This window comes from Orcinus orca, chromosome 10 (genome assembly GCF_937001465.1).
Source record: "Orcinus orca chromosome 10, mOrcOrc1.1, whole genome shotgun sequence".
Classification (NCBI taxonomy): Eukaryota; Metazoa; Chordata; class Mammalia; order Artiodactyla; family Delphinidae; genus Orcinus; species Orcinus orca.
Window position 1 is genome coordinate 83,099,711 of NC_064568.1, and position 27,734 is coordinate 83,127,444.

General features: G+C 55.4%; 2 protein-coding genes and 1 long non-coding RNA gene across 16 annotated transcripts in view; 1 reads left to right on the top strand and 2 right to left on the bottom strand.

The window, feature by feature from the left end:
* Window positions 1–128: 128 nt before the first annotated feature.
* GTF2H4 (general transcription factor IIH subunit 4) lies at window positions 129–5,677 on the bottom strand. Of its 2 annotated transcripts, none has more exons than XM_033417098.2 (14): window positions 5,499–5,677; window positions 4,719–4,861; window positions 4,359–4,463; window positions 3,871–4,002; window positions 3,505–3,601; window positions 3,321–3,409; window positions 2,995–3,106; window positions 2,777–2,845; window positions 2,520–2,603; window positions 2,143–2,275; window positions 1,831–1,961; window positions 1,144–1,191; window positions 892–970; window positions 129–420 (listed from the first exon to the last, which is right to left on the bottom strand). In XM_033417098.2, the coding sequence occupies exons 2-14, from the start codon at window positions 4,856–4,858 to the stop codon at window positions 248–250; spliced, it is 1,392 nt and encodes a 463-aa protein (XP_033272989.1). In that variant the 5' UTR covers window positions 4,859–4,861; window positions 5,499–5,677; the 3' UTR covers window positions 129–247. The 2 variants fall into 2 exon arrangements, with proteins under 2 accessions (XP_033272989.1, XP_033272991.1); XM_033417100.2 differs by having other exon boundaries at window positions 2,777–2,800; window positions 5,499–5,669.
* A 169-nt stretch (window positions 5,678–5,846) lies between these two features.
* Window positions 5,847–27,734, top strand: part of LOC117198892 (uncharacterized) — a 93,750-nt gene continuing 71,862 nt past the window's right edge. For both annotated transcript variants that reach the window (XR_007479598.1, XR_007479597.1), the window contains exons 1-3: window positions 5,847–6,144; window positions 6,379–6,489; window positions 16,395–16,456. This is a non-coding gene — a long non-coding RNA (uncharacterized LOC117198892). The remainder of the gene's footprint in view (window positions 6,145–6,378; window positions 6,490–16,394; window positions 16,457–27,734) is intronic.
* DDR1 (discoidin domain receptor tyrosine kinase 1) lies at window positions 10,243–27,389 on the bottom strand. 12 transcript variants are annotated; one of them, XM_049715677.1, is made up of 19 exons: window positions 25,323–25,546; window positions 23,963–24,131; window positions 21,077–21,209; window positions 20,884–20,986; window positions 20,455–20,683; window positions 18,986–19,133; window positions 18,617–18,725; window positions 17,944–18,130; window positions 17,587–17,833; window positions 16,943–17,038; window positions 16,674–16,825; window positions 15,622–15,787; window positions 14,818–14,928; window positions 13,496–13,740; window positions 13,198–13,325; window positions 12,768–12,983; window positions 12,067–12,301; window positions 11,346–11,495; window positions 10,243–11,233 (listed from the first exon to the last, which is right to left on the bottom strand). In XM_049715677.1, exons 3-19 carry the CDS (start codon window positions 21,165–21,167, stop codon window positions 11,093–11,095), a joined length of 2,754 nt encoding a protein of 917 aa, XP_049571634.1. In that variant the 5' UTR covers window positions 21,168–21,209; window positions 23,963–24,131; window positions 25,323–25,546; the 3' UTR covers window positions 10,243–11,092. The 12 variants fall into 12 exon arrangements, with proteins under 12 accessions (XP_049571634.1, XP_049571637.1, XP_033272987.1 ...); XM_049715680.1 differs by lacking the exons at window positions 23,963–24,131; window positions 25,323–25,546 and adding an exon at window positions 27,371–27,389; XM_033417096.2 differs by lacking the exons at window positions 23,963–24,131; window positions 25,323–25,546 and adding an exon at window positions 25,590–25,653.

Sequence of the window (27,734 nt, forward strand, 5' to 3'; positions counted from 1 at the left end):
GCGCATGCGCGGTAACTGGCCTCGGCCCCACCTCCTTCCCCTCCAGGTCCAATGGCTGTCGACACGGAGAGGAGGGCGTTCTCCGCGGAGCTGGGTAGCCTCTCGGGGAGGCGCCGGGGGCTGCATGGTTCACTTTAACAACTTTATTAAACAAGAAGAGTCCCGACGTGTGAATAAAAAAACTCCTGAGTTCCGAGGCCGCGCCCGCCTCCACGCGGCCCGCCCTCCCGGGTCCGGTCCCCCACTCTCAGGAGCTGTGCTTCTGCCGCTTCCAGAAGCGCTTGACGTCGCCGTGCCCGGCCGGGGTCACCACCATGAGCCGCTTGGCCGAGTTCTCGAACACCAGGACGCCCAGCTCCCGAGCGTGGGCCAGCAGCAGCTCAAAGTCCACTTGCGACAGGAACTGGTTATACAGGACGCCTGGGGTCCGCAGGTCAGGAGCGACAGGGGAGAGAGAGGAGGTGAGAAACTGAGGCGCGGCGCCCCTGGGTGGCAGCCTCAGGGCAGCGGTCTGGGCTTGCCATCCACCACGTTTAAATACTAATCTTCTATGTTTGCCTCCTCCAGGGCTCATTCTAACACTAGTGTGATCCAGGCATATTCAGGAAAGCAATATAATACAATAAGAAAACCTATTAATGCTTACCAAAACCAGAGAAATTACTATGAATTATCCCTCCCAATTTCCCTCTTCTAGCTAAATCTAAATTGCACTGATTTGAGACAATTTATTTACTGCCACCGACTCACCCCAAAATAAAAAGTGCATGCGTTTACCAGCCCATGCAGTAAACAAAAATTAAAATGCATGAATAGCTTTTTCAGTTCATCAAGACTGAATTGTCCTTCCTCTGGCCAATGACCAAGAATCAACCGCCAAAAGCCACTCACCTTCGGTGAACCGGAGTCTGTCCCTTTCCAGCTCCCACAGCCGAATCTGGTCCGTGATGGTGGGGGGCAGCACAGGTGTCTGCAGGGGCAAGGGATGGCTGTAAGATTCAGGAATACTACTCCAGACAACCCTAGCCCTCCACTCATTCCCCAGATTTAGGTGCCCCTTTCTCTTTTCCATCACTTCATCGCCAGATGCCAAGAGCTGTCAGCCTCCAGCAGCTGTCTGTACCTCCAGTCTCCTGTTTGTACCTGTTTAAGCATCACTGGGTGGGCCCTTGTCCTTAGGAAATGGATGATCTAGGAAAACAGACAAGAACTGGGATCAAGGGCTTAAGAAAGCAGGAAAGCTAGCTAAGCTGTCACCTAATGTCACTGAATAGCAACTGTTTAAAAACTCATGGGCACATGCCTGTCAACAGTTCAACCCATCCCAGTTTAGCTGTTGTCCCCAGGTGCTGTTCCCACTGGTGATGTCTGCTACTCCTTCTTTGACACATCTGTCCTTTCTATAGTCTTGTTTTTCATTTTTTTATCTTTAAAATAACAACAACTATTACTTCTGAGCACTTACTGCATGGCAGGCTCTGAGCTAAATTATTTACCTTTATTTCACTGAATCCTTCCAACAGCCCTATGAGGTGAGAACTCTCATTATTTCCAGATGAGGAAACTGAGACTCAGAGAAGAGAAACAACTAGGCCATCTATGCATCTAGGAAGTGGTGGTGTCCTTCTTCCGTGTCTTTTCCCCTCGCCGGTCTACCTATTCCCACACCTAGAGCCTTGATTTCTCGTGTGCCTGATGCTCAAACATAGACAACTCACCACCACCTACTGTAACAGACCCCATGCTAGCCTTCCATGAGGTGACCACCCTGTACCCCACAGGCCAGGTGCAGCCTTTCTTCCCACCTGCACCTTCCCCAAGAGGCAATACCTGTTGGGCTGTGATGCCACTAGCAATGGCCTGCTGCACACTCTCCCGGGTCACCTGTGCCACCACCATGTTGGGGAAGCGATAGAGCATCTCAGAGAAAAGGGCAATGAGGGCGATCTGCAGCTCCGACTCTGACCCGAGGATAGGAAGAGAGTAATGATTAGGAGGCTCCTCTACACCCAGAGCTCAAGCCTCAGAGAACTCTGTAAACCACCAAGTTTACATGACCAGAAACTGGCAGTCCCTCCTCCTTTCCCCTTCCCCACTCCCCTCCCCAGCCTGCTCTCCCAGGGGCCCTCTGTCCAGCCTCACCCGTGTAGGCATACAGCCGGTAATTGGTTTCCACGACAATGAACCCAGGATGATGTGCAGTGCCCCCAGCCCCAGAAACACCTGACGAGAGATTGATGGCCAGTCGCGTGGGGTAGTAACGCCGAGATTTCCTCTGGAAAGGAGAAAGGAAAGGCAATAGGCCCTCTCTCCGGCGTCACTGCCCTTCATCTTCCTCCTCAGACATTATAGATTCCTTCCAGTGCACAGAACCTCAACTCCCAATTTCTCTCCCGAGGGACCCAAACATTCAGTCCTGGCAACTGCTTCCTGCCTCCCAAGACCCCGCTCCTTTTTAAGGCCAAGGCACCATACCACCCTGCCTCTTCCCTAGAAGCCATGTATCTGGGTGCTCATACCTTCCTCTGGAAAACAAGCCCAAACTCACGCAGATGTTGCAGGAAGTTCAACAGAGAATCACTCATACCTTCCACAGAGTAATCCTAGGGAAGAGAGATGGCCAGCTGGGGTCCAAAACACATCTCATCCTCCCTTTCCCAACCCCATACACTCACTCTGTTCATTCTTATCTTTCACTGTTTTGCCCCATAACCTCATTTCCCTTTCCCATCTCTCTACTCTTTTCCCATCTTGCCCACCCAAGCCCCCAGCTTACCTTGCCCAGAGTAGAGAAGCTGAGCTGGAAGAGAAAGGAGAGAATCTCCACTAGGTCCATGCCCCGACTCTAGGGAGGAATGGGCAGAGACAAAGGGGGAGGGATGGGAGGGAGGAAATGAGGAGAAAAAATCAGGGAACAGAGTCTACGGGCAGCAGTCTCTCAGTGGGTCCTGGGAAGAGCAGAGCATGCCGGCAGGCAGCCCCTGACCTGCTCACCTGTGCTGTCTGCAGATACTGTAACATAAAGTACCAGAGCTGGGCCGGGGTGTCCAGCAACAGGAACTGGAAGCCGGCAGAGGTAATGCAGGGCGGCTCTCCAGGTTCAGCACTAGAGACAGAGAGGGGCCATGGCAGAGGTGTGCAGAGAAAGGCCACCATCCCACCTGTGTGATCACATTTTTGGGGGTTTATCTCTGGCCGTGCTCTGCTCAGCTCTCCTTTTACAGCCAACCCTCTGCAATCCTGACCCGATGTGGACACTCAATTTAGCAGGCACCCAAGCAGATGGCAAAACAGAGCCGCTGTACCTCTGGCTTCCTCACCTCTTCATGAGCCCAGCCTGGCTAAGGAGCTGAGCCAAGTCCTGGCTGACGGCTGCGCTGGGGGATCCCACCATGAAGTGCAGGACCACCTGAGGAACGGAAGAGAACAGAGAGTCGGACGCCTCTAAAGGCCGTGGGAAGTAGGAGCACAAGCAGAGACACACACAGAGTCCCAAGTCCTCACCTCCCATCGCTCCTCGGCATACTTGTCAAGTGAGGGGACATCCCGGGCGTGCTTGTCTGGTCCCAGCTGACTTGTGTCATCAGACCAGGCCTTGCCCCTATGCCAGGACAGTCGAGAGTAAGGAACCCTGCCTGTGTTCGCCGCCAACCCTTCTGCCCTTTTTCCACCTTCGTCCCCAGGGGCCATGAGTGGGAGACATTCCCTACACCACGTAGCTATGTCTGGTCCAACTTATTCCTAAAGGAGCTTCCAAAGTGGAGCCCACAAGCTTCCAGAGAGGCCCCCTCAGGAGCTTCCCCTCCAGCAGTTTAATGAGCAGTTTAATCACTATTTCCCCTGCCCATCTTAGGAAAAGGTGTGACATACCCACCCAGAAGGGCGATGCGGAGGTTTTGGCGGAATATGGGGTTGAGGATGAGGCCCTGGAGCCCACCAGGGAGCAGCTGGATGTGCCAGATACGGAGGCCGCTCAGCAGCCCCGTGCTTTCCTCCTGAGCTCTGGAACAGAAGCAGAGAGGTGAGGGGGATGTCTGGAGAACAGAAAGAAGGAGGCCCATAAAGGCTTCCATTTCTGCCTGTTCTGAACTGGTGATCTTTGGAACACTGTTTCACAGAGTAAGATCAGTGTCTTCTTAAGGCAAATTTCTTTACTGTAACACCTACCAGAGCCTTCTTACAGACCTCAGAACTCTCCAAGAGGCAAAATACAGTAAACGGAATTTCCCAAAACTTGCTTAATTACAAGTTTTGTGGTGTTCCCATCAATATTTCTTGGAAGTGTCCCAAGAACAGCAGTTTGGGAAACTTGGCTATTAAGAAATTTGTATCTGACTGAGAATGCCGGAGACACTCACTTGCTGAATTCCTTCTTCACCCACAGGGCTACAGCAGCTTGCGGCAAAGGCTGCTCCAGAAAGAGCATCCGCATCACCCAGTTCTTAGCCAAAGATGGGAGCTCCCTGTAAGGCAGGAGAGGGAAACTGTTAGTATCAGAGCTGCCTGAGAACTGCATCCCTGCTCTCAATGGCCTCAAACACCTCACCTCACCCCCCACACTTTCACCAGTCTTGCTGCCCCCACTACCTCCATCTGGTTTGGCACACTTCAATCTCCAAGCCCACCAGGGCTAAGCTTCTACCCACGAGAACTTATTCCAGTCTGCAGGCCTTATTACATTTCCCCACCATGGTCCCTGCCATGAAGGGTGTCCTCACCTGAAGACAGCCAGACAGGTGGCAGGGTGCCCATACAATCGGTCCAATACCCCAGGGCTCAGGCTCCCTAGGAATTCCTGCAGGTTCCTGCATTGTAGGTGTACTCGACTCAGTCCACCCCTGGAAGGGGTGCTCTCCATCACCTGAAAGGTGCAAGTGTTAGCGTTCCCCCACAGTCCATGCCAGTATTGCCCCTCAACTTTCTCACTCCGGCTCCAGAGCCACTGGCCCCCACAAAAACGCATCTTTTCTATGGTTTCCTTTCTCATGTCACTCATCTCCTCTTGTTTCTCCCAAATCTGACCAACCTCCCCTCTTTCCTGCCTCCTCGCCCCACTGCTGGCCTCAACTCCAGTCTTCTCTAAATTTCTAGATGGCAGAATTGTTAACTGTCCCATATTTGCAAACTTTGTATTTCAATGACTGGTCTCATCTTTACCTAAGCAGTGACAAAGAGACTTGTTGGAGCCCAACCCTCTCTCCCTTCTACCTCTCCTGGTCTGAGCAGCCTATAAGCTCCAAATCTGTCCGTTCTTCCCATCTATTTCTTGGCCCCATTTCTCGTGCTGGGCACGGCAATAACTACCTTACCCCTCCATGTCTCCCAAATCCAATTCCACCTCTTTCCTCTTCCCGCCCCCAAGACTACTTCACCCCATTCAGCCTGACCCACACCGCTTGATCTCCTAACTTGTCCCCTACTTTCCTCCCAGTCCTTGCCTCTCATTCAACTCTCTCCCTCTTATACCTCCGCCACCGCTTCTCTCCCAGCCCCCTTACCACTCAGTGTCGATCCTCCCTCGTGCACTCCAAGTCTCGTCGCTTAAACGGAGCCAATGTCTCTCATTGGCTCCGGGGAATAGGGAAAAGGATGGCGGAAAATGAGAGGAAAAAATGGGAGAGGGACGAAGGATTTCACCGACAGGAGACCAGAGTGGAGGATGCAGAAAAGAAGGGAAGGAGTGGAGAAGCAGGGAGGACAAGAGTCGGCGCTGCGCCCGCCGGCCGCAGGGCATACTGGGAATTGGAGTCTTGTCTTTCCCCACCCGGGGGCAAGCTGAAGCGCGTCTGACTACAACTCCCAAAAGGCACCGCGGGGAAGCCTAGAGGGGAGAGGCTGGCTTTTACTTCAGAGAGTCGAGGGCACCAGAGGTTGGGCCGCTTTGTTCCGCGTAGCTCTCCGCCTTCTCGGCCAACGGCAAATCTAACCGACCTGAGCTGGAGTGGGGACGCTGGGAGTAGAAATGCCCTGAGAGCTTCCTGGCGGAGGTGCAGAAAAGACATGGTGGTAAGGCGCTTGAGTTTGGAGACGCACGAAACTGGGTTCTTTGAGCTCAGTTGCTCCCCGTGAAATCGGAATAATGCGCTTTCCAGAGCATTTTCTCGAATTAGGAGTTAATTCGATCCAGTGCGCCTTCCTCGGCACGTAAGTACTCAATAAATCTTAATTGTCACGTCCTCCATGCTTCCACCCACCTCCCCACCTCCCGTTTAATTAGAAGATCCTAATAAATGCAGATTTAAAAAGAAACCAATTGTTTGGTCTGATTTGATTTATGAAACTACTGCGGGGTAAGGGAAGGGAACGTCTTCAGCAAAGCCAGAGCTACACGTTTCCCCACATTCCTATAAGGCAAGTTTTGTTATTCCCACTTTGCAGACTAGAAGACGGAAGCTCAATGAGATTAAGAAATTTGCCCACAGCCAGACATCTAGAAAGTGCCCGAACTGGGAGTTGAAGTTCATTTGCCAGTGACCAGGAATCAAAATGGTAAGAACTAAGACTTTGTTATACTTTGTAGCCCACCCATGCTTGTTTTGTTGGTCCGTTTCTTTAGCAATGTTTAAAATCCTCAAAGAATGAATGACACAAAACTGACAAAGCTTCCTTACGGCAAACGTTGGGTAAGGTTAGAAGACAAATTGCAATCTGGGAAGAAATATTTCATAAAATAGACAAAATACAAAGAGCTCTTATAAAGCAATAAGAAAAGAAACAACACAGTAGAAATATTAAGAAATAACAGGCAATAAACAGAAGAAATACAAGTGCCTTGTAACCAAATGAAGAAACTCTCAACTTCATTCTTAATTAAGGAAAAGTAAATTAAAGAAATAATAAAAAGTCCAATTAGGAAAAAAAAAAAGGATTGACAACCTCATTGTTGGCTTGAGTATACATGAGCACTTAACCATACTCATATTTTTTTTTCATACTCATTTTTGTGGAGGGTTGACATAGGCACACCTTTCTAAGGGTAATTTGGCGGTATGTACCAGTGATTTTAATGTAATTACCCTTTGACCTAGCAACTCCCCCATTAGGAAAGTAGCATACTGAAATTCTGCCACATGGGTACAAAGGTATACATGCAAAGATGTTTATTGAAGTGTGTTTGTTGTTGTAGCATGAAAACAATGGAAACAGTCCAAATGTCCATCATTGGGAGCTGGTTAGATAAAATGTGGGTAGAATGCAATGTAGAATACTGGGCAGCGCTTGCAGAGGAGGTCACTGTCTGCACACTGGCCTGAGCTATGTACCACCTATCATGACGGGGACAAGAGCAGATTACAAAATGGCATGCCTAATCCAGTGCCATCTCTGTAAAAGAGGCTTTTACGTGTGTGTTAAACTCAAATAGGCCATATGCTTCATTTTGACTAGAGCAAGCAAGGGGGAGCTGGGCAGACTGGTTGCAGTTCCCTACAGTGTAGGGAAAACTAGGGCTACACTTCCAGAACAGGAACTGCTAGTCACCTGTGGCTATTTAAATTTAAATTAAGTGAAGTAAAGTTTTCAGTTTAGTTCCTTGGTCACATTAGCCCCATTTCAAATACTCAGCAGCTACATGTGGCTAGTGGCTACCTATTGGACAGTGCAGATATAGACCATTTCCATGATCACAGAGTTCTCTTGGAGAGCCCTGCCCTAAGGGATGCAAGGTGTCTGATGTCAGGCTGAGCGCAGGCTGAGTTCCTGGAACTGGCCTTCAGAAAGAAAATCAGCCTGGGCTCCTAGGAGCTGAGATTGTGGAACGAGCTCCCTGACATAGGGCTATCCACCCTGTGCTTGAAAACGTCCTATGTTGGGTAATGGAGAGCTCATGCCCTCCTCCCCTCAGGTAGCATCCTGGAGAGAAAGAACAGAGCCAGGAGCTGACGGGCCTGTTTTCCACCAGCTTCTCCATTTCCCGGCTGTGCTGCCTTGGGCATGTTGCTAACCTAACAAGAGAGGTTTTCTTCTCTGTGAAATGGTAATAAGTTTAACTACTTCCTGTGTTGTATTAAATAAGATACAATATGTAATAAGTATGGTACCTGGCACAGAGAGGGTGCTCAGTAAATAGCATCATTTTATAAAAAACCAGTCAGGGCTTCCCTGGTGGCGCAATGGTTGAGAGTCCGCCTGCCGATGCAGGGGACATAGGTTCGTGCCCTGGTCCGGGAAGATCCCACATGCCGCGGAGCGGCTGGGCCCGTGAGCCATGGCCGCTGAGCCTGCGCGTGCGGAGCCTGTGCTCCGCGGCGGGAGAGGCCACAACAGTGAGAGGCCCGCGTACCGCAAAAAAAAAAAACCAGCCAAACAAAAAACATGTAAATTCGCACCTGTAGTATGTCCTACAAATAAGAGAGTCGTGCTCAGAGAGCATCAAGGGCATTTGACCTGGTCGGGCAAGTCAGGGAAGATTGCTGAAGGACCAGCAGGAGTTAACAAGGCAAAAACAGCAGGGAATTATGTCCCAGGTGGAGGAACAGCAAGCTATAAATGCCATGTGGCAGGAAGGACTGAAAGAAGGCCAGTGGTGCACAAAGCGGGAGGAGGGGCAAACTTGACCAAGAACATTTTGTTCATTTTAAGGTCAATGGGAAGCCATTAAAGGGTTTAGAATAAAGGAGTGGGGTCAGATTTGTGTGTTTAAAGATCACACTGGCTGTAGGGCTGTAAACAAACCAGAGAGGAACAGAAACAGATCCTGGGAGACTACTGCAGTGGTCCAAGCAAGATGGAGGTGGCGTGTGCTCCGATGGGGATGGAGACAGAAATGATGAATTTAAGGGAAATATGGAATCAAAGGCAACAGAGCTTCTTGATAGACTGGACTTCGGAGGTGAGCGTAAGGGAGAAGGGGTGTCAACGATGATGCCCAGGTTTCTGGCTTGCGCAGCTGAGCTGCCATTCAGTGAGTCAGAGAACCATGGAGGAGTAGCAGGTTTGAACATGCTGAGACTGAAATTCAAATGAACCCTAGGTGGTTGTGCAGGTCTAGAGCTTAAGAGTTCTAAGCTCAGAAATTTGGGAGTTCTCGGCTCACTGCCATGGCTTCTTTTGCTCACCATTGTGGGTTCTGGCCTCTAAATTATTGTCAGTGCTTGTCTTAAATTGTGGGTCACAGTGGTCTGACCTGTGGAGGTTCCAGCAGGACTCAGACCTGTGACCTGGAACCCCAAGGGCGTATCAATACAACCGAAGATTAAATTATCTTTATTGCCATCCTCATTACCCAGTTGGCTCATTTTGTAAATGTCATCAACTGAGACCCCAGGGTCTTTATTTCACATGAACTGCCATCAGTATGGGTCTGCCTTTTCCCATACTTGCAACTGATTTTTTTTTTTTTCATTACAACCAAATTTGAACTCTGGTAAATGTTTTCCTGGCAGCTGTGGCTCATCCTTCCAAGCCTCTGAGATAATTTAGGGTCTTGGCTTGGCTCTCAAACAATTCAAACCTATTGGTTATTTGAACACTTGATCAGTCTAATACAGGGATTCTCCTCCTGGGACTTCCAGACCCTGGGGTGCAGACAGCGGGAGAGGGTTTCCTAGAATTTGGGCAAGAAGAGAATTACATCTCTATTTTTATTAACTTCTAACTGAAATTTAGCATTTCCTCCAAGTATGAGTATGAGCAAAACCCCCAGTATATTAGCAGTACCTGTGACTTGTCACTAACAGACACCACAGCTACTCTCACATCCCACTACAGCTGTAGAAATCTCAGAATATCATTTATGCTCATTACTTTCTGAAAATATCAGTAATTATTACACCTGCTACTAGGTCTTATTATTAAATATATTTAAAAGAAGCACATGTTACTATATCATTTTTTTAAAATTTTGGTAAATGCTTTGATTTCCTGTTACACATGTGTAATCATAATTGTATATTATATATATATATATGAAATATTTTTAAACGGGTTTTAAAACATAATTCTGAGGAGGAATCAGTAGACCTCTCCACACTGCCAAAGGGGTCCATGGGTCAGACAAGGTTAGGACCGCTGGCCTAATCCACCTCCTTCCAGGTCTCCTGCAGAGCTCCATATTCATGTGGGACCTTAGGTCCCACAGGCGAGGGCCTGGCTTATGCAGAAACAGAACGCTATGCTGGGAAAAACACATGTTAGGAAATGGAATGGGAAGAAGAGGGAGAAAGAGGGGAAGGAAGAAAGGAAATGGGTTTGGGGGGGGCAGGAGGCAGATTTCACCAAAACCCCAAGAAACCCACTCATAGCTGTGGAAAACTCAACCTTTATTATTACCTGCCTAGTGCAGGGGATTAAAATAGCATTGAGCTAGATCCATATATTAGTGTAAAAATCTGTGTCTCTCCCCCCCAAAAAATGTACAAACCCCAAGTGATTATAGAAAAACCAATGTGGCAGCTACCATAGAGATGTCCAACCCCAGGGCCATGGGCCATTGCTCTCTTTCCCCCCTAACCCCAATACTTATTCCACAGAAACATACAGGCTTAGAGAAGTTCTACCTACAACAGGGCAGATGGGAAGTGGGTAGGCTGGCAGGGGTAGGGATCACCCCCAAGTCCAGTGTTTCATAGGATGGAGGAGGGAGGCCAAAGCTGAGGGCAATCCCAGGAGGAGGCACAAGGGAACCCCTTTCTCCCTTTCTTGTCCTCCTCACTCCCCAGATTCTCAGCCAGTGGGGTCCAGTGTGTGACGGAGAGAGAGAGAGGCTGGGGGCAACAGCCTTCTCTCCAGGCACCAGTGTTGTCCAGGGAGGCCCAGGTGCTCCAATGGGCCAGGTCCAGTGTCTGCCCTATATTTTCTCCCACCTCCCCCAAGAGATGGCTAGAGGAGGTCAGAGAGGATCCCATCCACAGGGCCAGCTGGGTGGGTGGCAGGGGCTTTTAAGAGGAGCAGGAAGGGGGCATGAGAGCGTATCTGGGGAAGGGAGGGCGTCAGCTCCCTGGCAGGCCCAGCCCACCTTCAGCCACACTGCCTCTCTCAGAGGTGAAGGGCGGTCAGGAGGGGGAATGGAGTGGGGTGCGCTTAGCTCCTCTTGTTTAGTGCCGCTGGCCTCCCCTGAATCCTCCCTGAGGGAGGGGCGGCTGGGTGTTGTGATTCACACTGTGTTGAGCGCATCTTCTGCCAGGAACCGATGCAGTTGGGAAAAGGGTGGTCGCTGCTCAGGCTCCCGGCTCCAGCACCGAAGCATCAGCTCATACAGGCCCAGTGGGCAGGCTGGGGGCCGGGACAGGTACACCTGCATTGTGGCAGCGTGGATGAAAGGCAGGCAAATGTTCTTTAGTCCCCAAGATGACAGGCTCTGGCCCTCCTGGGCCCCCAGACCCATCTTCCCTCCCCTCTGCTCTGACCTGCCGGCCCTGGTCCCGGAAGAACTCCCCCGCGTTCTCGATGACTTGCTCATCGGTGAGCTGCCCAAACGGCTGGGCCCTGCAGAGCATCAGCACCTCCCACAGGGTCACCCCAAAGGCCCACACGTCACTGGCAGTCGTGAACTTCCCCTGGTGCGTGGATAAGGCAACAGAGGCAGAGAAAGGCATCAGTCAACAGAGACTCTCCTCCTCTCCCCACTGGGACCCCACATCCACTCAGCATCATCCTCACACCCACCTGACTCCCTCCCAACCCCCGGCAGTCCACCCTCCTTAGCTGGCCCTCTTTCCCACTAAGCCTGCTCCTCTCCTCTGGCTCTGCCTTCTTTCTTGTGCTCTAGTCCTCTCCTCACCTCTTCCCGATTCTACCCATCCTTCCCCCCATTTTCTGGTCCTGACTCTCCCAACTCAACGCCTTCTATCTCTAGCCTCCTTATCTCTCTTTCTCTCTGCTACCCTGACTCCATCTCTCACACTCGCCCTTGGCTCCTGGACCCTTTCCAATCACACCATAACTCTCTGCTTTCTCCAGTCCCTTGAGCCAGAAGGAACCTTATAGAGCACTGGTCCAAACCCTCATTTCAGAGATGAGAACTGCAGTCCAGGGAAGGCAAGTGACTGAACAAGATCCCAGAGCTTAAGTGGCAGTCAGTGCTCCCCTAACCGCCCCTCCCTTCCTGCCTCTCTCAGGGCCTCTCACCATGAGGATGCACTCCCAGGCCATCCACCGGATGGGCAGCACCGCCCGGCCCTGCACACGGTAATAGTCCCCGGCGTAGAGGTTCCGGCTCATGCCAAAGTCGGCGATTTTGATGGTGAAATTCTCCCCAACCAGGCAGTTCCTTGTGGCCAAGTCCCGATGCACAAAGTTGAGTGTGGCCAGATAGCGCATGCCCGAGGCAATCTGGGCCGCCACATGCAGCAGCATCGGGTAGCTGAGTGTAGAAGCCGACACCCGCGGGTCATAGGGGCAGCCCTAGACTCGTCCCCACCTCACAGATTCCTGGGAGATGAAGGAGAGCCCTCTTCCCAGGACTGGGTTACCCCTCCTCCTGGTGCACAGATGGAAAGTCCTGGTGGAGGCCAGCGGGTAGATGCCCACTCAACCTTTCTTTAGCTCATCCGACCCCAGGAAGCTACCGCTTTTGTTATGCTCCACAATCTGGACTCAGGGACAGTGAGGGCGAGAGAGCACAGGGAAGTTCCTGACAGGGTCCAAGTCCCTTCACCACCCTCATTGTCATAATCTCCAGCCTTTCTTCCCCTCAAGTTCTAGATGAACATGGCCACATGTGTCTCATGCCAGGCCCCCTCCCGGAACCTCTACCTGCCTGCCCACCCCACGTTCCCCCTTTCCCTCTAAGCTGGAGTGAGGGGAATGGAGGAGACCCCCTTGTGTACCTGATGGTGGGCCCCTGGGCCGCCTCCCCATCTCTGTCCTCCTCCACCGCCTTGTCCTCTAGCTGGTGGGCACTGAGGAACTGGTTGAGGTCGCCATTCTCCATGTAATCAGTTATCATGCAGAGGGGGTCGTCCTGCACACACACGCCCAGGAGCCGGATGATGTTTGGGTCCTTTAGCCTCGACATGATCTTCACCTCCTTCAGGAAATCATTCCTGGAGAAGCAGGGAGAAGGTGGTGGGATGCCGAGGGGCTGACCTGCAGCTTCCCTCCAGCTCCCACAAACCAGTGCCCCACTCCCTGACCTCTACTCACTAGTCCCCAGACACTCCCCCACTGTTGGTCTCCACCATGTTTCTCTCTAGATCGCTCCCCTCTCTTCTTGGCCTCCCCCCCTCCCTTCTTCCAGATGCCATCCCTGGTCCTCACCTGGCATTCTTGGTGGCATCTGGCCGTAGGATCTTGACAGCTACAAGTAAAGGGTGTTCCTTGCGTACACTAAGGGGGAAATCAAGACTGACCAGATCTTGAGGGTTCTCTACCTCACACAGGTGCACCTGGAGAAAGAAGGTGATTTGGTAGGGGGTCACAAGGTTCACCAAGGAGACACGGTCAATTGGGACAACACAGATGATGGTTTCCCAGCCAAAGGGGATATCTGGGCATGGCATGAAGAGAGGCAGAGAGAGGCAGACACTGCTGATGGCTGGGCAGGAATCCTTCTTACCTCCCCAAACTGGCCCTCGCCAAGCTTCTCCTTGAAGCGGAGCCTCGACCGAGGGAAATCCACTCTGGGGGGCCCATCCCCAGCTGCCCCTGGGGGCAGCGCGGGCACAGCATACGTGTTGCCTCCAGTGACACCCTGCAGGGTGACAATGTCAGCCTCGGCATAATGGGGGACGCTGTTCTGGGGAGGTGGGGGCAGAAGCGGGGCACCCGGCTTCTCCGGCTCCATGTAGTCCCCACTGCAGGCTACAGGATGAGGGAAAAGAAGACAGGACGAGGCATCAGGAACAGCCCCCGAGAGCCACGGTTCTCCACACCCCTGTCTCCCAGAGGCGCCCCGTCTCCCAGGTGGGTGAGAGACTGGGTCTACCCTCCTCTCCTTGGCATTCCACCCGCCAGCCTCAAAACAGAGAAGGCGCTGGCATGGGATAAGAGCTAGCTGCTACAGAGCTTTCAAGGCAGTGGAAATGGGTGAGCAAAGAATGTCATAAAGTCTTGTACTCTAGGGATCCCAGCACAGTCCAAGACCATGAAAGAAGTCTTGGCTGCAAGTGGAATTCCTCTACCCACCATTGGAAGAAGGATGGTCCCAGCCATCCGGTCACCCTCCAATTTCCAAACCCATGACCCACTCACCGCCAGCCACTGCCATTCACGTAGCCGTTCTACCGGTTGCTTTCATCCTTTCATCCTCCCTGCCATGGTTACCCAAGCCCTCCCTGACCCAACATACCAAGCTCAAAGACAAGCAGAGACAGGGGCACACAGAGGGAGAGGAAAACAATTCCTCACAGCCCGCGCAACATGGAGTCTACAGACAGAGGAGAGGAAGCAGAGCTGTCCCCCCTTGGCCCTGGGGAAGGGGTGACGAGAAGAAGGTAACACAGAAGGGAAGAGCAGACAGGAAGGGCGGGGGCGTGAGCAGAGAGAGGACATGTGGGGGGAGAGGGCAAGCACTGGGGGAGAGGCCCTCCTTGCAGCTCTAGAGAGAGGGGAGAGTGAAGGAAGGGTTGTAAGAGAGCCTGGAGCCACCATAGCAACCTCCTCTCCGGCTCTGGAGAGCTCAAGAGATGGGGTGGAACAGGAGGAGGGGAACAGAGCTGAGAACCAGGGAGCTTTCTACTCCTCAGCTCAAGGGGGAGGCCTTAAAAAGGAGCCAGCAGCAGCAGAGGAGAGCTAAGGGCACAAGAGCTTCCTCCTTGGGAGCTCAGGAGGGCAGAAGAGGCCACAGTGGGGAGAGGAGGGAGTGCAAGGTGTGAGGACTTCTCCCTGCCCCATAGAGGTACGGGGAGCCTGGCGGAGACTAGGGGCAGAGGGGCTTACCCTGGGTGTTGGTGGGTTTGGCCCAGGCGGGTGTGGGGGGGCCCGGGCCTCGAGGGGGGCGGGCGTAAGTGGCCAGAAGGAGACGGTAGGCTGGATTGGAGAGCAGCAACGCTGTCGGGAGAAGGAGGGGGGGAAACACGGGGAAGGGATGAGACTCAAGGCTAGACAGACAGGGAGACACAGAATAGGGCAAGACTAGGGCTGATGAGAACGAACGTACTAAGAGACAGAAATGGAATAAAACAAGCATCTGGAGAGTGCTGGATAACTGGATGGATAGGTGATAGATGGACGAACAGATGATGGATGGATGATGAATGATTGGATGGATGGATAGTGAATGCATGGATAGATGATGGATGGACAAACAGATGATGGATGGACGATGGATGGATGAATGGACGTATGAATTTATATGGATGGATGAACAAACGGATGAATGATGAATGGATACATAAATATAGGTAGATGGATGGAATGAACATGGTGAGTCTAGGAGAGAGGGGAGGAGCCAGAAAGACACAGTGAGAGGGCACAACAGAGATGAGAGAGGGAAGTGTGTGGGACACAGAAACAAGATGAGAGCACTGGGGACTGTGCGTAATGCATGGAAAATTCCTGAGGGAGATTATACGGTAAGGACATGGAGTAATATAGAAGGCTGTGACCAGGGACACAGAAATAAGAAAATGAGTTGAAACTGGGGAAGACAGTAAAAGAAAGGAATGGTAAAGGAGAGGAAAAAGGATACACTGAGAAGACAGGCAGAGGACGGAGGTGGGACTGGAACAAGGAAGGTCTTACCAGAGCCGTTGGGGACACTGGGAGCAGAGTGGGGCGGATTCCCACGAGGCCGGGGCTCCTGGTAAGGGGGTGGTTCTCGAGGGCCTGGGCGGTTGTTGATGAGGATGGTGTCCCCAGGGACAGAGAGGTGAACCGTCAGCTCCTCTTCTAACACCCGACGCTCGGCCTTGTCATGGGGAACGGGAAATATTAAGTGCAGCTACCGCTCGGCGCACACTTCCCAGCTCTTGGTTAAATCCTACACCCGTGTTCCCTCATTCAGTCCTCACAAAGTCCTGTAGTCGTATGTACTACTAACTCATCTTTCAGGTAAAGAAAGACTCAAGGGCATTTAAGTGGGTTCCCTGATGTCCCACAATGGGATTCCAACCCAAATCCTACCAGTTCATAACTATTAACTGTAACGTGTATCCCCACCACTGGACTCTGGCCTGGAAGACATGGGCTTAGGGTGTGCCGCACTTCTTCCAGTCGCTCCTCTAGCTCCACTCGCCACCTTCTCCCGCTGGGCTTCTGCCCCAATAGGTCGATCAATGTGGACTGCGTCAACGGGCTGGGTCTGGCTTGGCCAGATAGGAGCCCCAGCAGGAGTTTGGAGGGCAGACAGGAAGTGAGGTCAGGGTGTTTATTCTCCCAGCCCCTCCCCAAGGGATGGACCCAGGTGAGCTGCATCCTGGAACCAAAGTCCATTGCCCCTCTCAGGCGCCCTCTCCACACACTCCTCCTAGATTCCTCCCGCCTTCCAGTAACTGCCTCCTTCTCTCACCCCACAGACCCAGGGATGGTAGCCGCTCTGCAGTGACCAGGCCTGGGGAACTGAACTGCTTCTCGTGATGTACGTACACCCTGCCCACATCTTTCTACGTGGTCTCCTTACTAAGCCTCCCTCAAATTATTCTCATCCGACTGTGCTCTATGGTCCCTGCTGGATCCTAACTAAGGCAGGAGTCCCAACACACGCTGGCCTCACTCTCCACGCCCACATCCTGCCCATCCCTCCCCAGGCTGCCCCACCCCCAGTAGCCCAAGGGTCCCCACGCCACTCTGCCCACCTTGCTGAGGAGCTTGCGCCAGTGCAGGCGCCACAGCATGAGGGCGATGATGAGCAGCAGCAGGAGGATGATGGCCACCAGGCAGCCAATGAGGATGGCGGTCGGGCTCCCCTCGGCCTTGGCCACAGGCTGCTGGCCCCTGGGCTCCAGCTCTGGTGGAGGCAGAAGGGTCAGGACCACGGGTGGCTTCCCACCCAGGCTGAGGGGGCCCAGGGAGGACTGGTGACACAGGACCCACATACCCTGGCGGGGGCCCCAGGTCAGCTCACCCAAGCTGCTGAAGTTGGTGGGAGGTGGGCCGGGTGGCCACCAAGGGGCTGGTGCGAAGGTGCCCCCCAAAGCCAGGGAGGAGTCATTCACAACATCTGGGGAGAAGGAAGAAAAGAGGGGAGGTCAGATAGGGGGGCGGCGACGAAAGGGAGGCACACATGCATGAGACCGAGGGAATTCTATTGTTGGGTGGGGAGTAAAAGCAGGGCTGATACTCAGTATATGTACCAACCAACCAGGATAGGCGGTGGGACAGGATCCTGGAGGGTCCTGGACGGTTGTGGCGGTGCTGGATGTTAATCTTTTAGTTGCTGGATTGTGGGGAGAAGCGGGACTCCTGAGGAGAGCCCGGGGTGCGGGGGGATCCTGGCTGTCAGGAGGCTTAGAGAAGAGGCTATTTCTCAACCAGCACAGAATATTTCAATATTTTAACAACCACAGTCATACTGCTCAACATCAGTCGTGAGTGAGGGGCTCATAAACGAAAGACTGAGACAGGCAGGGGGAAAGGGGGAGGGAAGTGTTCAAATTATTTAGGGCAGCCTTACTTGTAAAGTCTCACTGGTGCCGGGAGTGGTTATTCGAGGGCACTATGGGTTAGTAATCCCAGAGGCTGGGAACTGGGCAGAGACCAGGGGCTTACCAGAGATGAAGGAGATTTCGCTGAAGAGTAACCACGGCCCAGCAAAGAGGAAGCGACACTGCAGAAAGCGGCCCACTCGGCCGCCCAGGGGCACTGACACAGTCCGGGCTCTGGGGTCCCCCAGGCTGCCCCCCAGGGCATGGCGCACGGGCTCCCCCTCCCAGGCCATGGCAGGGCCCCTCTTGAAGCGACACTCCACCCCGCCAGGCAGGCGGGCTCCCAGCGTGTGCATGTTGTTACAGTGGACCTGGGGGAAGGAAGGAAGGACACAAGGTCAAGTCCAGGAGAGCCCGAGCGAGCACCCCAGGGCACTCACCCTGGTCCCAGAGCCCTCCCTGGGAGTTGGCCGCACTTAACCTGCATGGCATTGAAGGTCCTCAGCCGGTCAAACTCAAACTCCATCTCCACGTAGCCGCTGGGGAAGCTGTGATTGCTCCATCCCACATAGTCATAGCCTGGCCAGACCCGCAGCTCCTGGCTCTTCCTAAAGTCATCCAGCCCCACCACGCCATCTGCCAGCTGGCCCAGACCTCCGTACTGCAGCCTGGAGAGGAGGGGAGCCGAGGAAGAAGAGGGTGGAAGAGAAGAAAGTGTCACCTATCTGGGTGCTCTACAACCCCCATCCTCCAGTGGCCTGGCCAGCGTAGCCCAGCAACCCCCACCCCGCCCCAACCTCACACAGCTCTCTCTTACCCCCACCCAGGACTCTCTAGGGCACCTTGAAGTCACACGCTATACAAAGGCACCGCCTCTGAGGGACACCGCTCAACCTACGATGTATTTATTGTGACAATTTGCAACAGATTTAAGTGTCTTAGCAGAGGCAGGCCTTTCTCTAATTCGCACAAAGGGTCACATTAGCTAGTGGTCACCGTGCTATCCCTCAATCCTGGTCCTGTCCCTTGAGCCCCACCTAAGCCATCGCTCTCTGCAGTTCTTCCCTCTCGCTGCCCAGACAACCCCCTCCCCCACCCACTCCATCCACTCTCCCACCCCAGGCTCCATGTCCTGCGGGGCCCACTTCTTTCACCCGCCAACGGTGTGTGTGGTGTGTCCATCGTAGGTGGAGTCGTTGAGGTGCACAGCCTCAGATAAGTACATCGTCTGCCCCACAGGGGCCATGTAAGACAGGAGTCCATCTGGGGCAGGGGGAGGAGGGGCGTTAGGGGCACGGAGCCTCCATCCCCCACCCCTGCATCAGGCCTGGGCAGGTTTCAGGTCCCTCTCTCGTAACCCCTCCACAGGCCACTGGCATGGAGGAGGCAATGCTGGCCAGTCCCCTCCTCACTCAGAGTGACAGATTCCCAACAGGACAGAGGATCCTGGATGCCCCTCTCCCCCATTCCCACTCCCCAGTCCCCAGGACAGGAATGAATCCTCAGGGGTCTGAATGACTCACCCTTCCAGAGGCAGCCATAGAGCTCCACCCGTAGACAGACGCTCATGACTCGGTCCGCCCGGGGATAGAAGCGAACCAGTCGGGCCACCATGGGGGGCCCAAGGTCCTTCAGCACCACTCCCCCAGGATCCTCATTACCTAAGATCACCTGTGGGCCAGGATGCAGGGGTGGATGGGGGAGGAAGGCTCCAGATCGGATGTAATTTCCCAGCCACCAGCTGCTCCCTGGCCCAGCCCACAATGGCCACAAAGAGACCCATGAAGGGTGGCACTGAGCACCCAAGGCATGGAGTACAGCCAGGCATTTGTAAGACAAGGGGCTGCAGCAGAGCCCTCTGACACCTCTCTGGGCCTGATGGTCTGTCCTGACCTCTAAGTCTCGCATCCTGTTGTGCCCAGATTCTCTCCAGTCCCTCACGGCTCTGCACCCCTGCTCTGGCTTCCCCTCTTCCTTCACCCATTCCCTCTGTTCACTCAGCAGATGCTGGCTGAGCACCCACTCTGCACCAGCCAGGCACATTCCTGGGGGTGAGCATCAGTCCCTCTCCTGTAGGACAGTCCAGTAGGAGAAACAGCTGTGACAAACAAGAGGCAGCTGGGGGTGGGGAGTCAGAAAAGGCTCTATGAGGAGGTGATACCTTCGGGGAGAACTGAATGGAGGGAGGAGAGCCTGTGGACAGCTCGGGGAGGAGCTTTCCAGGCACAGAGAACAGCAGGTGCAGGTGTCCTGAGGCTGTGGGGTGAGCCCTAGCATGTACCAGGAACAGCAAGAAAACCAGCATGGCCCGGGTGGAGCGAGAATGGGGAGAGGGGTAAGGGATGTGGACAGGAGCCGGCACAGGCTAAGCTTCTGCACCCACAAAGGACCTCAGCTTTTGTTCTGGCAGCAGGAAAGCCAGCAGAGGGCTGTGAGCCAGGTGTGAGGCATCTGCTTTGCATTTTCTCAGGTACCCTAGATGTAGCCTCCAGGTGGGGACTTGACTTCAGGAGAGAAAGAAGCAAGGAGAACAGTTTGGAGACTACTGCGTCCATCTAGCTGGGGATGGTGCGGGCCTGGCCTAGGGGTAGAGGTGGAGGTGGTACGAAGTGGGCAGATTCAGGAAATATCATGGAGGTGGGACAGACTGGCCTTGCTGATGCTTTGGAAGTAGGAGGTGGGAGAAAAAGAGGAATCAGGGATATCATCTTAGCTTATGGTGGTACCATTTCCTGAGCTGGAGAATGCTGGGGGAGGAGCAGGTCTGGGATGAGAATGGGGCTCAAGTTCAGCTTGAGAAGTTTATGGTAAGTTTGAGTTGACCATAATACATCTAGGTGGAAAGTGGTCAGGTTTGCAACACTAGATGGAGCTCAGGGGAGATGTCTGGGCTAGAGAGGGCGTACACTGCAGAGTCATCAGTGGATAGGTGGTACAGCGGGGGGACAGAGGAGAGCCAGCCTTCCCTGGGCACTGTCGCTGCCAGCCTCACCTCCTGGCCCCAGCGGTCCCTCCAATCCATCCAGCGGTGGCCGTCCCGGGAGTAGCGCAGCCGGTAGCTGGGGGAGAACTCCTTGCCCAGGCCCCCTGCGTGCCGCCCCTGGGTGCCCACCAGCGCCACCAGGTGCAGCCGCCGCAGGTCCACCTGCAGGTACTCCTCCTCCTTGGGAAACACCGGCACCGCAGGGCACCATGCCCCATCTCCATCGCTGCTTTCCAGCCTGGGAGGGCGCAGGAAGTCACAGGGAACATCTGGCCGTAGGTCTGCCTCTGTCTCCAGTATTTAACACCCCCGCCCAGTACTATGGGGGGCTTCATTGGCATCGACCCTCTCAGAAGCCTCTTGGCTTGGGCAGAGTGTCGGAAGGGCAAGTAGAGTCCCCAGGGGTTCCCTCCGGGACAGCCCAGGTGTGCCAGCTACCTGCTGTGGCGAGCCGCAGTGGAGTCTGACCAGGAGCTGGAAGCAGAGATGTCACCATCCGGGATGGTCCGGTCCTGCATGCCCAGGGCATAGCGGCACTTGGCTGGGTGAACACAGGCATACGGAGGGTCAAAGCTCCCAACTCGGTCTCCCAAGCCCCATCCCTCAGGGACCCAAGAGCCAGTCTCCTCACCAGGGTCAAAATGTCCCTTCATGTCAGCATCTCCTGTTGCCACCAAGAGCAGCAGCAGCAGCAGTAGAAATGAGAGGGCCCCTGGCCCCATTGCTCTTGATCCCTTGGGCCTACGGGGGTGGGGGCAACATCTCTGCAGGGGACATAATGAGGGGGGAGGTTAGTTAAAGGGCAGTCAAGGAGACTGGCTCACAGCCAATAATGAAGAGACAGGATGGGCTGCTTTGGGGATAATAGCAGTGAAATGACAACAACAGTCACCGTTTAACAGCATCAGCTGTATTTTTAGAATGCTTCCCATGTGCCAGACACCGAGCTAAATTCTGGTCCCCTCCCCACCTAGGAGACCAGAATTCTAAGCGAAGCGGGGGACCCCAGCAACCTTCCAATCTCAGTGTCCTCTGTAGCCCTGCTGGCCCCCGACCCAGCAGCCTCAGCCACACCTGGGAGCTTGGGAGAAATGCAGAATCTCAGGTCCCAACCTAGACCTGCTGAATCAGTCTGCATTTTAACACAATCACCAGGTGACCTGTGCCTATGAAAGCGTGAGAATCCCTGCTTTTTTTCTCCCTCACTGGGCCCCTGGCAGCTTGCCCCCTGAAAACCATTCCAACTACAACTCCCTATGAACCCAGGTATCTACCCTCCCCAGCCTTAACCCCAGCCCCAGCCCCAGCCCCAGGAAAATCGATCCTGACCTGTCTTCTTCCCAGCAGAGGTCTGCTCTGAGTTCTCCAGGCCCTGGAATCCTTTGGGATCCCTAGTGCCACCCCTCAAACCCTGATCCTCTCTGCCATCAGGTCCAAAGTATTCCATCCCCTCTCCCTGCTCTGCCTTCCCTTCCTAAGACCTCGACATCCTATCCCCCCAGTTCCCAGTTTCTGAAGGGGGCTGCTTCAGAAGGAAGAGCCCAGGGCTGAGGAAAAGGCTGAGTTGCCTTGGAGATGAGGGCGGATCTAAAGACGGGGAAGCCAGGTCACCCCAGGAGGTAGGAGGAGTGGGGGGATACTCCCCCATCCCTTTGTCCTCCTCCAGCTGCTCCCACAATGCTCTAGGGCAGGAATGTAAGAGGCAGCTGAGACCCCACAGCTCCAAAGCAGCAGCTGAGGGGGCTGACTGAGTTATGGGGGGACCCAGGTATCAAAGGAGAGCTGGAACCGGAAGCATCACGCCTGGTCCCTTGGGGGTCTGGGAGCTGGCACAGGGGAGCAAGCTGCCGGAGCCCCAGGCAGCCGGCCTGGAATTCCTGGGTGCTGCTCTCCACCCCCACCTCTCTCGGGAACAGCAGGGCCCTTGTTCCCCTGGGTAACCTTCATGCCTATCCCAGATGAGTCATCAGAGCCAGACGGAGCAAGCAAGAGGAGCCCGGGGCAGACATACAAAGACAGGCAGAAGATAGAAGGCAGGGGGAGAAAGGGCGAGAAACACAAAGCGAGAGGTAAACAGAGCGGGCTTCGAAGCGCAGGGCACAGAGCCAAGCAGAGAAACACACAGAGAGACGTCTGGGGCAATCTGTTCGCTGACACCCTGTCACCCCATTTCTCTCCACTGGGTCACAAACACCAAGGACAGGCCCAGAAGACCTACCCCAACCCCACTACAATCAATCAGTCAATCAGGCCCCCCATGTGCCGCCCCAGGGTGCAGCAGGAGGCTGGAAGCCAGGGGCTGGAACACTCTGCCACAAGCCCTTCGCTCTCTTCTCCCAACCCCCAACCCTCACCCCAGACAACACTCACACAGCTCTGTACACATGTGCACGCACACACACACAACTGTCTTACAGACTTTCAGAGACAGACACATGTGACATCCTCATAAATCCATTACACACACAGACTCCCCAGCCAAGGCAAACACGGACGGACACTCAAGCACACATCACCTCCATCCACACCTCGGCATTCTTTCAAGTTCAATCCCATCACTTAGTTAATAGTCACCTTCAGACACCTGTGAACATGAAATGACAAACATGCTCCTACAGAGGACAGTGTGAGACACACACTCAGGTCCTCAGGCACAGGATCCCAAGAGAACTGGGGCCCACCCCTAATACTCAAGGTGACCAAGCCAGAGGGAAGTCAAGAGAGTGGGGAACAGAAGGAAACTTGGGTGGCTGGAGTGACCAAAAAAAAAGTCATTTCTCTATTTTCCCATATGCTCAGCTTTCATCTCCACTGTACCACTCAATTCTGGACACACTATGTACCCTCAGCAACAGTGAGTCTGAGCACCAGACTCTGGCTGGGGGTAGAGGTGCTGGAAAGGAATGTCCAGCCAGCAGGGGACCTGTAGGGTGAAGGCTGGAGAGAAGGGAGTGGGGGAGGGTCACTGAGGATGGTGCTCCCTGGGCATGACAGTAACTCCTGGCAGAACTAACTGACCATCCAACCGTGGATGAACGACTGTCACTGACAGGTTATGGTGTCAGGCCCTCTCTCTGCTGGGCTGAGGCCAGGCTGCCCAACTGGGAGCTGGCTGGATGGAGGCTTAACAGTTCGTAGATGCCCGCAGAGACTGGCCAAGTAGGAGGACAGGCCCACTTCTCCAGGAGGCCGGGAGATGATTCAGTAGGACCACATATGAGCACCTGTCTTCCTGGGGTTCAGTTCCTCCATACTGGGTAAAGGGGGTCCTTCCTCAAGGCTGGAACACACTTTCTCAGAGGTCAGGGGGTTCCCCACCCCCCATTTTCAGACAGTAAACCAGAGCACTGTGGAGGCGGGCAGGGACAGACTTAGCGGCGCTGGACAACTAAGTCCAGTCCGGGAACATCTTGCCTCCCGGCCAGGCCCTCATCCTTCGGCCACCGCGCGTCCCCGGAGCCCCAGGCCGCCGCCCCCGACCCTCCGTCCGCAGGGGTCCTCCCGCCGCTCTTCTGACCTCTCATCGCTCTTCACGGCAGACCCCGGCGTCCGACCCCGAAGCGGGGCCTCCTTGGTGCCGGCGGGGCGCGGGGAGGTGGAGGCGGAGGGAGCCAAGAGCCGGGAGCGGGAGGCGCCGGCGGGGCTCGGGTGTCGGGAGGCGGCTCCCGAGAGCAGCTGTCGGGGGCCTGTTCCGGGGAGAGAAGCCAGGGCTGGGGCGGCTCGGACCCAGGCGCCGCCTCCCCCTCCCTGCTCCCCCCTCCGCCCGCTCGCCGGGCGCTCGGGCCGCTGCCCTCCCTTCCCCCTCCCGGGCTGAACCGGCCCCGCCGCTCCCACGCCCGGCGCCGCCCTCCCGGCCCCGCGCTCCTCTCTGCCCCGCCACCCCGCATTCCCCCGCGCGCCTCGGCCTCCCCCAGGTAACCGTGCCTCAGTCCCCGCCGCGGGCTCGGCGCTGCGTGCCCATCCCCCTCCACCCGCCCACGGCCCACCCCCCGAGGATCCCCACAAAGAAGAACGGCCCAAGCAGGGGGCCAGCGGCTAACCGCTCAGGGCCTCCCCCACTCCCAGGCCCCACGAGAGGATGGCCCGCCTCCCTACTCCCCCTTTTCTGGGCTCAGTTCCTGGAGAGGGAGGTGAAGGGGAGCAGCCCCAGGGCACAGGGAAGGAGCACGTTCCCACAGGCCCGGCGCCCGGTCCGGCAGCAGGAGTTTGAATGGGGGAAGGGAGCAGGGCTCACCTGTCCAACCCGGCCTCCTAGACCTACTCTCTTCACACCGCCAACCTTGCTTCTCTCTGGCACCCTCTGAGCCTCTGGTCCTCTACACCCCAACCCAGCCGTAGGAACAGACCCCTCTCTCTACGTCCACCTCCAGTTCCTCCCCATAATTCCACAAGGCCCTCCCCAGTCCTCTCAAGGACCCTGGGGTCCAGACTTCGAGGTCCTGGTTCCCCTGGGCTCCCTGCTCAAAGCCCGGGACTTCTCTTCAGGGCAGCCAGCTCTGCCCTAGTGGGGTCGGAGGTTCTGACCGCTGGCAAAGATAGGCCCGGACAAGGTGAGTGGTGGGGATGAGGAGGAGGAGAGGGGGGCAAAGAGAAAATCACGCACAGACAAAAAGTAACAGTACACGAGACCCAGAGAAGTTGGGTGCAGAGAGACTAGGTACAAACCCAATGTGAGAGAAAGAGAGCGGGAGAGCTGCTGGCTGAGGTGGGCAGGACAGAAAGGCTGTGGTGGGAACTGTGCCACCCCGCTCAGCGCTACCTGGGGCCCCACCACCTCTCTCCACACCCCACACCTACCAATCACCTGCAGGGTAAGGTCTCACGCCACTGCAGATCTCTGCCCCATTGCACCTCACAGTAGATAGATATAAACTCACCCTACGTGCAGTCCCAGACAACAGTCCCAAGAAAGAAACACGAAGTCCCAGACAAGTACACAAAAGCACTGCCAGGAAGAGGCTGGCCCTTAGGAGAGGCCAAGGCACATATGGGCACGTACTCCAACTCACGGGTCAACACACAAACCCTAGGGCGCCCCAACTGCTAAGGGACTCACTAACAGACAGCCCCATGGCCACCCTGAGAATTGCCTCTTCCCACCGTCCCCTCCCACCAAATCCCCAGGGTTCCCCCGGTGCACCTACCCCTCCGGAGAGGGCAGCTGGGGAAGCTGGGCCCGGAGAGGCTGGGTCGGGGGTGGAGCCAGGCCGGGGGTGGGGCCAAGGTTTCCCAAGTAACCTCACCTGGGCGGACTCTCAGCCCCTCCTTCCAGGGGCTGTGCTCCCGGGAAGCCCCGGGCAGGCGGCCCGGCTGAGCTGCAGCCAGACCCCTCAGGGAAGGAGGAACAGCCCCTCACACCCCAGTGGGACATTCCACAGCCCAGGCCCACGCTGACCCCGGCCAGGGGTCGACTGCGGAGAGTATAAGAAACCATAGACTCCTGAAACCCTTGCTCCCTCTTCTCCCCCAGGAGAAATTCCTAGTCGGTGATGCCCACCTCAACCCAGCCCAGAGCTGGAGGAGTGGGAGGGATGCAGGGCTGGGGCCCTGTGGAGTCAAGTGACAGCGGAAAGGGGGCTGGAGCCGGCTGGAATGCCAGGCTCTGAGCCGAGACTCTCAGGGGCCAGAGAGGGAAATCCCAGCCATTCAGGGGCCCCCAGAGTAGTACCAAAGACCTAGTGTATCCAGCCACCCATCCGTGGTCCCCAGAGCCCATCCCACATCTCCTGAATCACTCACAGCTCCAGAGGCCCCCATGTCCTCCTGAGCCCCCAAAGGACCCTCTACCCCTCCCCCATCCGTGTCTTCCAATTCAGGGCTTCCCTCCCCTTCAAGCCAATGGCCTTCTGCTGCCCAGGAAAGAGGAGGAGGAACAGCTGAAAAAATGTGAGGAGAGGCATGTAGAAGAGAGCAGCTTCTAGCCTGCAGACTACTGGGCCACTACAGGGAAGCCCAGCAGGACCAGTGAGAGAGAGGATGGGCCAGATGGGTCCCCCACACAAGCTGCTGTCCCCTTCCTGGGAGATGCAGCTGCCTCTGAGTCAGCAGCTGGGGAGAGTGAGAATCCACTGGAGGGTGGGGGGCAGAGTGAGGGGGTGGACAAGGCCCCGGGTGTGAGTTGGGCCTTGATACCACCAAGTCCACATGGGAAACTGAGGCCCAGGAGCAGGAGGAGGAAGAGATGATACAGCACAGGGAGGAAGACGAGGCAGAGCTCAGCTGTGGGCAGCCTGGGGGATGGAAAGAGATGGGGCCATGGTGATGGAACTCAGAGAGGCAGGAGATAAACTGAGGCTGAGGCAGAGGGGTACTGGGGATCAGACAGAGGAAAGGGATGAGAGGGCACACGGCAAAAGGTGGGAAGTGTGGAGTTTGGGGAAAAGGGCTGGGTGAGCAAGTGAACTGGAGTGGAGACGATGGGGAAAGGGTGGGGGGACACTCAGAGAGGAGGGCAGGAAAGAGAAGGGCCTCAAGGGGATGCCAAACAAGGACAAAGGGGAGAAGAAGCGGTTGGAATGAAACCCAGAGATGGGAGAAGAGGAAGACGGAGGCATGGGGATTGAAACGAAGGGACTGGGGAGAAGAGAAGAGTTAGGGCTGAGAAGGGGAGGGACAGACCAGGGGAGACAGAGGCCCCAACTCCAGAGATTGAAGCAAACCTGCTTCTGAAGGCAGGACACAGAGGCCCCAGACCTCTTGGTTGGTTACTTGGATACATCCTAGTCCTCGGCCCATCTGCCACACCACGGCCCCCAACTCTATTCCCCATCCTTTCCCTCCTCCCCACCCCTCTGGCTCAGGTACACTCCCCTCCTCCCACCACACCTCCAGCCTGGACCACCCGGTCCCTCCCCAAGAGGGGAGGGCCCAACTCCACTCCCTACTCCTGCCCTCCCTGTTCCCGCTCTCGCTTTCTCCCTCTCACCTCCAGCTCAGGGTTATCCTGGGACCCAGTCCCCCCAGTCTCAGGCCTTTAGGGTTCCGGCTCTGGGGCTGCCAAGGCCGCCTGGCTTTGTCCGCCCATCCGGAGCCCCGGGAGCAGCTGCCCTGGCCAGCTGCGGCGGGCTTCGACGTGACCATGGCAACCCAGCCCGCTCCCCTCGCCGAGCCTCCCGGCCCCCGCAGAGAGGGAGGGAGCAGCAAGGCCAGGGAGAAAGGGAGGGGAGGCGGAGGACTGTGAACCGCAGGGAGACCGCAGACAAAGACCCTAGACAAAGGGAGATGAAGGGAAGCAGCGCGGGAGAAAGCAGCAGCGGCTGGCTGTGGCTGAGAGCTTAGGCAGCAGGCAT

Coding starts and splice junctions, on each gene's coding strand:
- GTF2H4 (XM_033417098.2), bottom strand. CDS start 4,858: ATGGAGAGCACCCCTTCCAGGGGTGGACTGAGTCGAGTACACCTACAA. Junction 3,410..3,504: donor ATGCCGAGGAGCGATGGGAG/GTGAGGACTTGG, acceptor TCCGTTCCTCAG/GTGGTCCTGCACTTCATGGT. Junction 421..891: donor CAGACTCCGGTTCACCGAAG/GTGAGTGGCTTT, acceptor TGCGGACCCCAG/GCGTCCTGTATAACCAGTTC.
- DDR1 (XM_049715680.1), bottom strand. CDS start 21,167: ATGGGGCCAGGGGCCCTCTCATTTCTACTGCTGCTGCTGCTGCTCTTG. Junction 16,826..16,942: donor CACCAACTTCAGCAGCTTGG/GTGAGCTGACCT, acceptor TGCCTCCACCAG/AGCTGGAGCCCAGGGGCCAG. Junction 12,302..12,767: donor GCCCAGGGGCCCACCATCAG/GTACACAAGGGG, acceptor TTCTACACTCAG/CTACCCGATGCTGCTGCATG.